This window comes from Rhopalosiphum maidis, chromosome 4, assembly GCF_003676215.2.
Source record: "Rhopalosiphum maidis isolate BTI-1 chromosome 4, ASM367621v3, whole genome shotgun sequence".
Lineage (NCBI taxonomy): Eukaryota > Metazoa > Arthropoda > Insecta > Hemiptera > Aphididae > Rhopalosiphum > Rhopalosiphum maidis.
This window is the reverse complement of record NC_040880.1, coordinates 43677954-43692583: the sequence shown is the minus strand read 5'-3', so window position 1 is coordinate 43692583 and position 14630 is coordinate 43677954. Positions and strand designations below refer to the sequence as shown.

Here is a 14630-nt window from a genome sequence, read left to right as displayed (position 1 = left end):
GTACACATTATTAAATTACAATGCATTATCAATAAAAGGACAATTTATCAAAAAAGTTATTAAAAAAAAAATTAATTGTTTTCTATTAAGTATGCATGGTTAAAATTGAAAAATATAATATATTGTGTATAATGTATATATATATATATATATATATATACACAGCATAATAGCATTAAATTTTCAGCAATATTTAATGTTTTATTATTTATTATACTGTATAGGCAAGTTTATGTTTAATTGAAAGGTTGTCGTCTTGTAACATATTATTGTATTGTTTTTTTGTTCAATAATTGTATAATTCGTAAATAAATTTTGTTTAGCACATTTTTACATGCAAATTAGTTAGGGGAGTTATAAATATGTTCTAATAAAATTATTACAGTTTCATTAAATTTACAAACATCGTTTTAAACATATATCTGTGTTGCACAACGTAATTTTTTTTCTATCAGAAATATACAATCTTTGCACTATGGCACAATAAGAATATGTGCTACAATAAAAATAAATATGGGGAAAATGTGAGGAAAGAAGCCATCCAATGATAGCACTATCACCTATTTGTACATGCATATTAGTTTTAAACGTATGCATATATTTTTTAATTTTAAATTTAAATATTTTAAAAATTATTTGTATATATAATTTAATTCCCATAAATTCAGTACCATAGATTAAATTAAAATCTGAAAAATATGCTCCATTTTAGTATTTATAGTGTTATTTTTACTTTTAGGGGTTTTCAAATACGAAATAAAATTAAAATAACATTATTTTATCGAAAAAAATCTTTATCTGATGTTTAATTTATTTTTTGGCATTTTTCCAACAGTTATCGTAATTAAATATTATAACTAATGAGACGCAAACTAGTAACATCCAGTAAAACATAATTCTATAAAATATAATCGATTCAAGTGAAGTTCTGTTATTTATAGTGAAAGAACCTTTATGTATAACTTTATTTAACAGTTCTAAACGTAAATAAATGAAAATTGCTATAGATCGATTAATTAAAACGGGTAAGCAATTATTATTGCAATACGACAATGTTCATTAATTAAAATCAACACATTCAGTTGGAATATTAATATAATATAATATAATTATTAGAGAGGAATTAATATCTGGCGCATCGCTAACGGTCAACGGGCTGTGAACCAGTGATTGCATTCTGAGTAATAGAAAGTATATTACCATTCCTAGTAAGTGAAGTCGATATATCATCCAATGTTGTGGAAGGGGGAGAGTAAATTATTATAAACACTTGATACTCGTAAGCTCAATAGCAATATTAACCATAAAGGAAATATTTGTTCATGTTTTTCATACCTCTAGCTTCCGGAAACCGTTAATTGAATGCTTAATTTTAGTTCCGGCTTTAAGTTAAACGCATTATAAATACATTTTAACTGTTAATAATAATTAGTTTTTTTTTTTAATAGTGCTCACCACCATTTTAACACGTTTTTACATCCACTTACGGTTTATTTATTACCAGTGAAGGGTATAAAACATTCACGATTAACTACACTTATATTAAGAAAACATCTTATAGTCGGAAACTTAATTTGAGCTTGTTTATTCACTTATGAATAAATTGTCTGTAATAGTGGTCAAGGATAAAATATATTTATATGTGAAATAGCGACTAATATTATTATAATATCTTACTATGGTTATGTTTATTTTAATTTTTCAACTGCATCTAATTGTGCAAACGGTATTTTAATGACCCAAGGGAGTTAAAAATTTATATAATCTAGTGAATAATATATAGTTTTATGTGTGATTATGGCAGTATGCATATAGTATTATACTACAACAATAATTACTTCAAACCAGTGGTGTAATAAAGACATGTCACATAACGTTACAATAATAATATATAGAATAATGTATTTTATCCGAACGATAAGCGTTGATAAATTATGTTTATTTAACCGTTTAGCATGTGTATTAAGTTGAGTTGAAAAAAAATGATTTTCCTGTATAGATAATAAAAAAATATATTTATTTAGATAATGTACAGATAGATTGTACATACCGTGTATTCAAATATGATTGAAAAGCATACTATAGTTATCAAAATTGTTACATATAATTAAGTTATGGTTTCATCATCACAACTGTGATAAATGATATCACAAACGCAATCAGAATTATATTACCCCTACTGAAATCGAAAATTAGAAAAATAATATTTTTATTTACATATGAATTATAAAACATATTCATTTATTCGTTTTTTTTTTTTTTATTTTAAAAATATTATCAAACGACAAATGGTGACATTATTGGTCTTCGAATAAAAATAATTTGTCGTATTAAATATAACTTTTGATTGCTTATTTATTTTCATAGTTCATTAGTAGGTAATTGCAATAGCCTATAATAGAAAAAAAAATATTTTATTTAATTATTTTATTTAAAAATCAACAAATATCGTATTGATAAATAAATGCTTTATCATATAGATTGGTTGTACCAACATGTATAATAACTGCATATAACCATTAGTAGTTAGTACACTTAGTGGAAGAATGTTATATTCATGTATTTATTATTATCTATGATTGCATGATTCAGTACTATATGAAAAGAACAATTTACCGTAATATGCCCATTGTGTATTGCAACGTTCATTATTTTTGTTACCAAATACAATTGCTGATTATATCTGTAAGCATAAACAAATTTTTAAGTCTATACTCTAAGCGTTTAAGCGATATTAATGTTTCTCGTATAATATGTGACTTTAATCACATTCAAGAAATAATCAAATAATACGGAGATTAATAATTTACCTCTATTCAGCATTATCCATATTATTTGATTATTTCTCACATAGTATATTTTGTATGACATGTTTTTAGTAAAATAAATTTAAATTTTATAACGGTAATTTAATTTAAATCACAATTTTATTTATCTCAATTGTATATTTGTATAATAATAAAAAATAATATGGATTGTACCATTGTTACGTGTAATCTACAGTAAAGTAAAAAATATGTATAATATCATTATATTTTCATAATAACAATATGTAGTCAACAAAAATAATAAGACAGGAAAACACGGTAATGGAAATTATAGAGGGTAGCTAATATAGTATAGTATACGATTATTATTTTGATGTGAATTACGAAGATACGAAGAGCGGTGTAACTTATTGATACACACTTTACAAACTACATACTATATTTGAAAGCCTCATTTATCATTAATATTTTAATATACTCTTGTATATACTTACTTGTTTATTTCATGAAATGATATAAAATTTAGGTTGAGTTAAAACGAGTGTTTATTTAATAAATGTAGCAAATGTTTAGTCCACGATCAGAAGTATTACGGAATGAGTACAGTCTAATCTTTAACTCAAAATTATAATTATTTATTAATAAGTATACTTGGTTGGATTTTAGGTATAAGCTACCTATTACATGTTTAAATGATTAATATTGAACGAAAAGGCATAAATAAGCTTATGTCACTGGTAAGGTAGATGAAAAATAGATGATAGTATTTTTTATGATTGTTCTTTACTTAAATTTATCATAATGTGATATATGAATTATTTGAGGCTTATTTTCAAAAAATAAGTGAGATGAATAATAATAACTGAAAATATTAATTATAAAGATTTAATTATGACTGAGATCATAAAAAAATCTCACTGATGTTTGTATGCTCTTCAAATATTTAATTTTTAAGGATTTGATAAGATGGCATGGCATTTCTAGCTTATTCTCACCCCAATTATGTGTGGGTTGAAAATCTGTTTTTCAAGGTTAAATATTTGTGTACATAGCATATATGCTACATACAATGTGTATAATATTAATATACATACTATATTTAGCAGATAACACATTTTTTATAAAAATCCAAAGCTTCATACTGTGAATATTTGTATAATATGGGTTTCTTGTTAATGACTATGATAGCTATTCTATTTATTTATCTTGGTAATAGTATTATAGTTTTATAATTTATCGTAGATACCACAAATATTATAATATATACTTTATAAATAAATCTAGGTGAAGTATCATTTTTGCTATACATTTCAAACACATTAAACATATAAAATATAATGGATATCGGTGAAAAAGACAAAAGTACGTTTTTGGTGGAAACTTACTATGCCTAAAATATTGATTATAATCTCGGCTCGTACACGATTTAAATGATCTGAATATTATAATTTATTTTGTTATCAACAAATTACAAATAATCCAAACATTTACCAGCGATATACCTAGCTGTCTATACTACTAATAATCAATCTTTACATAGAGATGTATACTTGATTAAATAATTTTCAAAAATGAAATAATAGCCAATTATAGCTAGTTTAAGAATGAGGGTTAACATAATAAAAAATTATATTAAATTACTATAAATATCATTTTATCACAATAATTTAATGTAACTTAAATATATTTATAAATTATTCATTAAGTACAAATTGATTTCGTATTATTCATAAATTCGATTAATTTAATCTATTTTAGTGTTCGTCGTGTATCTTATACATATTTTATTTATACCTGTATTTTAATATATTCAATCTGTCATTTAATATGACATGTAACATAAAATAAAATACAGTAATGAAAAGTTACCTTTTCAAACTACCTTATTTATTCGATTTATGCTCTATAAAGGTGCTTCATGAAACATGTCAAGTAATTTTTAGCACAAAAAAGTTAATAAAAATTAAATAAAAAAATATCTTTGTAAAACCAATATATTTTTTATTGCATTCAAATTTTAAAAAAAGATGTAACATGATAAAACTCATTTTTACATCCTTTACGTTTAGACCATTTAAAATATTTCACGGTTCTTTGTGAATTGAAATTCAATGCACATCACTATAAAATTGAGTTTTGCGTGTCACTATTTTAATGTAATTGACTGATTGATCGGTTGCAGTATACATGATATCTGTTAAAAGTTAAATCAAAATTATAAAAGCCCTATGTAGGACCTATAGCAGTAACCAACACGATATTATTAAATAATTATTAGCATTCGTATTGATTGTATTATAATTTCTATAAACAAACAAGAAAAGTGGTAGTTAAAGTCTCAAAATGGTTGGTATACGATTTCAGGCTTACTCAATATTATATTCTTTATTGTTTAAACTACCGTGGCCTGAGCCCCTATCTTCACTCATCCATCCATCATTCGGTCGTAGGAATATCACTGCACTGGAATTTGCAATTACTAATATCTAATAGGTATTATTGATTCAATCTATTGCATATTATATTATTATTATTGTGTGTCCGTTAATATATGCACGCGTGTGATGGTGTGATATCGACACAGCTGTGTACACATATTTTCCCGTGGAGCGGAGAACTCATTCCTTCCCCCACAACGACCGCCTAAGACGATGACCTCTCCAAACAAGAATTTCTAATGTCGATAATCTCTTTCGATGAAGATATCATTAACTGTAAAGTTTTAATGATATATTTTGGGCGTAAAAATATTAATATAATATAATCAAACATATATGTATATGTATAATGTGTTATATATGCATATAACACAATATTACGATATTATTATCTTATCGTAATAATTTCGTACGTCTCTGAGTTATCGATGACGGGGCGGTGGTTTGTCGGTTGTCTATATTTATTATTCTGTCGCCTTGTTTTTGAACTTTAATTATCTGACCGCTTTTACCGTCAGAACTATCGCGGAAAGGTACGATTGCGTACGACTTCTCTATTAGGACTTAAAAACATTACAATTGCGTACGAAAATAAGTGCAACGTTGCCAACATATACTACTAAATTTTATTTGATTTAAAATAATAATAATATAACTAAAAAAAAACAATTATTATATAGTCAATTAAAAACAATATAAAATATATAGGTACATAAATACAATAAAAATACAAATTATAAGTTTTGTATTAAAACTTCGGTATCAATAACTAGCCCCTGATAAAAATTTAATTTAATTGCAAATAATAATAATACAATTTAAAAAGACCATTATCACAGTGAACTAAAAGCAATATATGTATATTGAATGTTAAAAGTTCTGTAAAAACTCTCTGGAGTTATATATATCAAATTATATCACGATTTTGAACAACGGCAACGTTGCACTAAGTTTGGGTAGGTAGAATGTACGCAATCGTAATAATGAAAAAGATCCATACGCAATCGTAACGCACACATATCGATAGCATAAACAACTCGGTACGATTTCAGACAAAAAAAAATGAAAAATAGGTGACATGGAGACACTGTTAAGCATTTGGATTAACTCTGTGAAAAAAATCGTAAAAAGTTCAATGTGTCATCAGAACTTGGAAGGTACATAAAAAAAAAAAAAAAACAAAAAAAATCCTCTTCTTTTATATACATAAAAATAAATAACAATAGTTTAGTTTAACCTACATAAAGTCATACTCAACAGTCAGTAATGCAATTGAATCAACGTTATTAATTAATTTCGGGTATAAAATCAGAACGGTTCTATATATTAGGTACTTACTAATTAATTATATTTATTAATTTCAACAATATAATATGGTCATATCCTTCGTAAATATTAACTATGATGTGATATTTTATACGTATTGACAATATCTGAATAAAATATTTAGTTGTTTGTGATCAATTACAGATGAGGTGGAGTCAGGAGTTACCATACTTTGATATTATAGCATATAGAGGTACCTATAAATAATTATTATAATAGTTATAATTAAATTGCAATCTATTTTTGATTTCTGTGAAGAAAACTACATTAATGACATTGCAGCTGATAACATGTATATTATTTAGTTTAAACGCTACGTATGAATGATTATGATACAATTTGTTTACCTGTGTGTGTAGAGACCTTATTGAATATACGTTTATTGCACGTGTACGTGAATAAATTAATTCCAATAGTTATTCGATTTACTCGATTGTAAGTACTGAAGTTGTGTTGTGTTAATAAACTTTTGTTGAATAGGGCTCATAAAGTTAACGATTACATGAGATATCATTCGACGCAGGTTCACACTGGTGTGAGACATTTGCGAATGTAGTATGGTTTTTGTGGTATATAAGTAATTTTTCGTTGCACAGTGTATACATAATTCAACGTATACAATCTCTAGAGGGTCTACTAATATCAATGCAGACGCATTGATAACATACGTATTTTCAACATGGCGTGACGCTTTATAAATATATTAGGTCCCAAACCACAGTGCTAACACGATTGAACCGAAGCCTATGTCACATGCAATTCTTGATGTAAATATGATTTCACATTTTAAAATAAAAACGTACAAATTGAGTTACTCTAAAGGAAAAGCCCAAAGGGCGTAAAATTTGGTTAAATGAAATGTAATACAGATAAAAAAAAAAATAGTGGATACCGTCGCAGACTTTGCACCCGAGACATTATTTCGTTATACAAAACGTTGATTGTCTATATGTGTATATCATAATACAATATAACATTATACATTTATTCGTAGGTATGTAAATTTCTAAGGTACATACGCAGTTTATTTAATTATTCAGTAAATTTAATGATTCAATTCAATCAAGAGTAAGTCGTATTCACGTCGTACTATTGTGTTATGTATTCAACTTACTAATGCATAATATGCAATATGCCAAAATTTATGCTCAGAAGTTACAATTTTATGTTGTTAGCTTAAATATTAGAGTGAATTGTCATATTATGCGACATAAAGGTATAAGAATATATTATTTGTGTATTTTCGTATCACGATGGTTTTTACAAATATTAATTTTTAAAGCCAGTTTTGAGAATTGTTGAATTTTAATATTTTAAAATAACACTGCTTGGAACTTAAACTTTGATATTTTATTCGTTAGTGAGATAGAGATAGCAAACGTTGTTACGTCGGTGAATTGATTGTTGAATAATATTATCAATTAATTTTGTCGTTAGGGTCAAATAGTATGTTAACTTTTTTTAACATCCACTTCAGCTTTGAATGAACATTTTTTCTTTGATTTATAATAATTAAATAATAGTGTGAATAAATACTGTTGATATAGAATAGTCAATATATGATTAAATGAATAATATTAAATCATAAATTATAAATCTTTTTTTTTTCTGGAAGAAACAATCTTGAACGAATACAAAATAGAGCAATAGCAATTATATTGCTCTTTCATCTGTTACATCGTGTGTTTTAATGTGTCTACAATATATTTTCTTAGCATAGACTAATGCATATCATTTTGTTCTGAATAATAATTTTTATACTAATATATTGTTAAATTATGTTTTATTTATTTCACATAAATATAATTGTATGATATATACATTATACACGATACAAGACTATTTTTAAGGATTGGCTTCGTATTTTAACTTGAATTGTGTCCATTATTTGATGATTCTACACTTGAAATATATGTCAATACTAAGATTTGAAAATAAATTTATTTTTCAAATTATGTGTATGGATATATTAAAAATAACATTCCTATTTATAAATTTATGTACTTAATGTTGAATGTATTGTATGTTTTCGTAGTGCTCTGTTGTGAATTTATAACGTATATTGCTTATTATTTTGATGTTTTAAATCACTTCAGTTAATATTTAACAACTAATAAACATAAAACATATTTAACTACCTATAAATAACTATAGTACTTCCTCGATAGTAATAAGATATTTGATACCTACCTTAATGAGTTATCAAACTATAGTAACGTTTTAAATTGATGACAAGCTGGAATACTCTGAAACTAATCCATTAAATGTTTTAGAAAATAAATAATTATTTTGTTGTGATTCAGTTACTTGCCTAATTTACTTGATGACAGATATAATAGATATGATATGATTCAAAGTTCATGTATTTAATCAGCAGTGTGCGGCGAAATCGACATATTAATAAATATAATATGGTAATAATATTATAATCATCGGAATAATTTTAACATTATACAACGAATATATGGCATGGTTGTAACAGTTGGTATTATAATCACCAACATGGCACCGAATATTAATAAAGTAATTCAAAAATTATACAGTACAGACTAAGGAAAATTATGAAGAACTTACGAAAGAGGTGGACAGGAAAATATCACCTCAGTTGTTCATGAACTGCATAATACTTCATAAAACAGCAGAACACATGGAAAAATAGGCTAATTGCGTCACTATAATGATTAATAAATTAACACAGACTTAAAAAAACAATTCAAGCGCTTAAATGTTATCACTGTTTTTGAAATTTGCTAGTTGTATTTAAATACATTTAGAAGTCTAAGAATCGGTTACTCCTTGGATCAGTTACCAATCAAGTAGATATTGTGATAACGATGGTTTTTTTTGTGTTCTATTGATGTGCTACAATATTCAAATTTGTATGTTTTTTTTTTTTATGAAAACATTACATAGTATACCACTGTTAGACAAATAATACTTTTGTACGTGCTAATATATTAAAGTAAAATGAGGGCAATCTAAAAAATTAATAAATTGTTCACCGACTTATTTGATTTTTAAGGTAAATACAATTTAATTATCGTATTTAATGATGATCGCTGCCGCGGCGCCTCAGTTGTCAGCGATGGCAAACATAGTTATTATCAGAGAGACGACTAGTGAATGATTAACAATATGCATTAGTACAGTATGTGCGTATTATGTATCATGCATGACCAACTGTTCCCAAATCCCATTTGGATGTTAACTAATAATAATTAAAAAATACAATTAAACGATAGATTTGATATTGTATTACCAAAATGTATTTTTTTTTAATATTATAATTTAGTCACATTATTATTTCTATGTAGTCTGCAAAACAAACTTATTTTATTTATAATTTATATTAACAAAGTTATTAATTTATATTGTTCGTAATTCAGTATTTAAATATCTATATCTACTAATCACCAAACATTTCTTTCTTAATTTCATCTTCTAAAATTAAATCAATATGTCAAAAAAACATTTTTTCACGCTTATAGTTAATTTTTATCAACTCTTCTATTATTGTATTTTAATAAACTTTGCGACTACTTGAATATTTTGTCTGTTATTAATTATTTTTATCTACTGGTAACTGGTAATTTTATATCTCAGATTAAACGTGGAAAAGTAAAATCAATCTGATACTAATACTTAAAGGTTAACAGATATTGTATCATTAATATAATTCAGAAACTCGAACTTGGTTGTGTTTGAACTATTACCCACAAAAGATTATTCCTGATATATTAAGTGGAAATGATGTAAATAACAGACAACCAAATATTAGTTATTTGAGAATTATATTAAATCTCTATAGTTATTGTATACTTACTTTATGGTAAGGGAGGTACACACTAATAACACACGTAAAACAAATTTCAAAGAAAACCACCATTATGTTTAGACACTATTAAACTTATAAGTATTTTTTAAACTTATCTTTATGAATTTGAAAAAATTTATTATAATATACTATTTGATAAGAATGCATATTCATAAATTGAAATATAAACTTCGAAATTGTTTCCGTATTAATGTGTTTTAATAAAGACAAAAACCAAATATCAGCAAATAAAGAAAAACAATATTTGTTCAAAACGCAAAACAAATAAAAACAGAAAAATAATTTTAAAATCATACAATATTCGTATAAAACAATTAAATTAATGAACCATACAAGATATAACAAATGTAATAACTTTAGTTTTTATATTAGTAGATTTATTTCTTTGGGATCGTATTTTAAGTATTTGGTATGATGATTTATGATTTGAAAATGTTGTCTATTATACGAATTGATATTGAAGTATTTGTTTAAAATTTGTTTGTCACTTTAAAATATTTATAACGCATTTAAGAAAACCTAACTTATCAATTAAATAGATCAATCTCTGTAATTAAATATTTAAATATAGTATATTTCATTTGTATTATTTTAAAGACAGAATTGTGATAATCATTATACATTGTCAAATTATTTAATAATATAGAATAAATAAATAATATAAACTGTAAATAAAATAATTTTTTGTAATTATAATTTATTGCCCAAACAAAATCAAATGAAAAAAAAATAAATTCTATAAAATATGTTGTTTTGACTTTATAATTATATAGTACGCAACATTAATACACTGAAACATTTTAATTGAAATGTATTGGTTTTCACAGTGAATAATAATTAACAACAAACCATAGAATGACAGACATTTTCAGGTTGTCTGATTTATAATTAGTATATTATTATATAGAATCCGAAAATTCTAAAATATTTAATTTATGAGTAATATAAAAATGCTAAAAAGCCATTTCAGTTGTCTAACATAAATATTATAATGTGATTAATTTAAATTTCTATCTATCTAAAAGTAAAATTGTTGTGTACATAAAAAGTCGTATAAATCATTAGCTATATTTATATTTTAAAGTTGTTTTAAATTGTTATTACCATTTTCACTTCTCTTTGGTGGTTCAGGTGACAAATTAATAATTTATAACATGAACATTAAATTATCATGTTGTTCACACTGGATCAGGTGTTAGTAAGAAAGTTACTGTGAGTAGTATAGATTTATTTGTATCTTAGTCAATAATTGTCTTGGTTTATGTTTTTTATATTTTTAGTTAAAATGGCTAAAAATAAGAATATTATTTAATTTACAGATGAACTAATAATAAATTGTGTATGCAATTTATAAAAATAGTGTTATGCTACTCACTGCTCTTTTTTTTTTGATCTAAAATTGTATAAAATATTAACAAAATAATATATTTTATGTCTACTGATCGTAAAAAATCAACTATCTTTTTGTCTTTGTAGTCTGACACACCACGACACATTAAAAACTTAAAATGTACGTTCGTTATTTCCAATATGTTTTGGTAATTTTGATAGTATAGTTAATTTTTGCTTATTGTGGAATTCAAATATCATAGTCATGTAATAATATCTGAACGGTTTCAATGTTTTTTTGATATTTCAATCGTGGATTGAGTAATATAATTGTATATACTTGCAAACCGTTTTATATACGAGCATATGCCTGGGACCGATCAAAACGTATATTGTTTTGTTCGTAACCACACAATGACCCCCCGCGGGTCCTTATTAATGTGTAGTGCAATTAAAGTTGTATAACAGCTCGCAATCCGCAGTGTTAGCCGAATAAATTAAAATTTATGCCGCCATATTTCTGTTTTCAGGACATCATCGGAGGATGGGACTTGCCGGGGCAGTGCGGTGTTGGTGGTGGTCTGCACTGGTTCTCGCCCTGGTCGTCGACACTGCGCACGGCTGGACACCGCGGAACGGGTCGCGTATACAGATAAACAGCCGGCCAGTGGACGTGTCGCAGACGGTGTTCGGCCATGGCCGGGGCCAGAGCTCCATCAAGCTGGGCGTGCTCAAGAATCGGCTCAAGGAACCGGTGCAGTTGTCCACCACGCCGGTGGCAACCACCACCAGCACGGAGCGTTTTCGCCGGCAGCAGCCCACCGTGCCGCGGATCATGGCACGCCGCCAGCACCAGAACCTGACGGTCGGCCTGGTGCTGCCGTACAAGTCGTTCGACACGCGTATCTACACCAAGGCGTTCACGTCGGCCATAAGTGGGTTACAGCGCAACTTCAAGTCAAGGAAGACCAACATATTTAAGAACTACGAAATCCATCACACCATCGACATGAAACAGCTGACGCCCACGCCTACAGGTCAGTCGTAGTGTTGTAGTGCGCCTTATACTTTGTATCCCGACCTGGTGTGGATTAATTATATTACGAGTGTATATTTGATGATATCAAATTGAATATAATCATAAACATGATTCTTTTTGTCGTATAATACTTCTTCTTTTGATTCTCTTTCTTTCTCTCTCATTTTTTTTTTTAATATGAATAATTAAAATAGAAATAAATTAAACGGTAGAATATGATATTTAATTTATGTACTGAGATTGTTTGTGATAGTAATCCAACTGTAAATTAAAATAAAGAAATACGTTTAAGTTAACAATTATTGCGCTTTGATGATAATCATTTTCAATAGATTTAGGTGTTGGAATCTTATTTAAAAGCTTTAAATCACAGTACATACACTTAGTGTTTTAATTGAATATTTTCTGTTAACAATTAATATTTTAACAGAGAGTTGATACAGCTATTTTTATAGAAATATTCAGATAAAATTGTTTGTAAAAACTAATTCTTATCACAATATTAACAATAATTTAAAAAGTATGTATTATTTAAATTTATTGTACAATAATCATACAAATCACTTTTTTTTCATAACTTTATCTCCAACTATCTCTAATTAATGTTGCATACAAAATACGCTTGGATTTTTTTAATCTTTCTTTGTAGAATTCAACAAAAAAACATATGATTTATGGACAAAATTAATATTTTTAACTATGTGACCATTATGTAATTCTAAAACTATTCTACCATTATCTATATAAAAATAAATAACATAAGTAAATGATGTTTTTTTAAGTTCAATAAAAATCAAACATTTTCTTTGGATCTTATATTTTTATAAACATTCTTTTTCTTTACCAAACATCTATATTTAATGAAATATATACATAATGAATTTTCAATATTTTAGATAGAGTTTACTATAAATTTTCATTTTATAAATAATAGATGTGTATATATTTTTTAATAAAAATATAATTTTCATTTACATATTTGTTTCTGAAAAATTATTAATTTAAGAACGAATTACTTTAATATAATAGATTCGTTTTGATATACTCATCAGTTAAATTATTTATTTTAAATAATAACATCTTTATTATGAAATATTTGAAAAGAAGAAAACATATTTAATAACTATCATGTAAAATGACTTGAACATTATGATTCCTTTTAATTTTAATAAAAGTTATTTTTTTCTAACAAAAAATAAATATGAGTTATAAACATTTCTGGAGATTCTGATTTTAATTAAATTTATACATTTTTCCTATATTCCACTTTTTTGTGTATAAAGTATCAAAAATATACTGGACTTCAATTGAGTGTAGTTTATTCATAATAATAAATTAAGAATATACAATATATTTTATTAAGTTAAAAATATCTTCTGCAATAATACATTGTAAAATCGTCATTGTTAAAGAATTCGATGCTTGATAGAATTTTCCAATAAATTTATCATTTCTAGGAGATTCTACTTAAACGTTATTCAGCTTTAAGTAAATATCTGTAAGGAAGATTAGAGACGTTGAAAAACCGAACGTTGTGACATATAATACGGTATTTGTATATTTAGCTGTAGTCGATAAAACTGTTAGATAGCAAGCGAGATGTAATCTATGTTAAGAACACTATACATGTTCAAATGGATGAAATATATTTAGTTATTTACTGTGACTATGAATTGCGCAAACAATGTAAAGTAGTTATTTTTTAGTTTATTTTATTTTTTCGAAGAAAAACAAATTGCTACGGAAGTAAAATAAACAATGTTTGTTCTTCTTAATTTAAACTTGACGACTTAAAATGTTAGTTTAAAAAATAAATGTAAACAACTTATTAGTTTTATTAAATATAATGCTTAAATTAAACTATTTATGTATTAAAATGTATAAATCATATTAGT

General features: G+C 25.8%; 1 protein-coding gene across 1 annotated transcript in view; it reads left to right on the top strand.

Annotated features, from left to right (window-relative positions):
• LOC113558654 (glutamate receptor ionotropic, NMDA 2B) overlaps positions 1–14630 on the top strand; it is a 266124-nt gene that overhangs the window by 111374 nt on the left and 140120 nt on the right. The window contains exon 4 of the mRNA XM_026964146.1: positions 12227–12733. Coding sequence (XP_026819947.1) covers positions 12241–12733 — 493 coding nt within the window. The 5' untranslated portion in view covers positions 12227–12240. The remainder of the gene's footprint in view (positions 1–12226; positions 12734–14630) is intronic.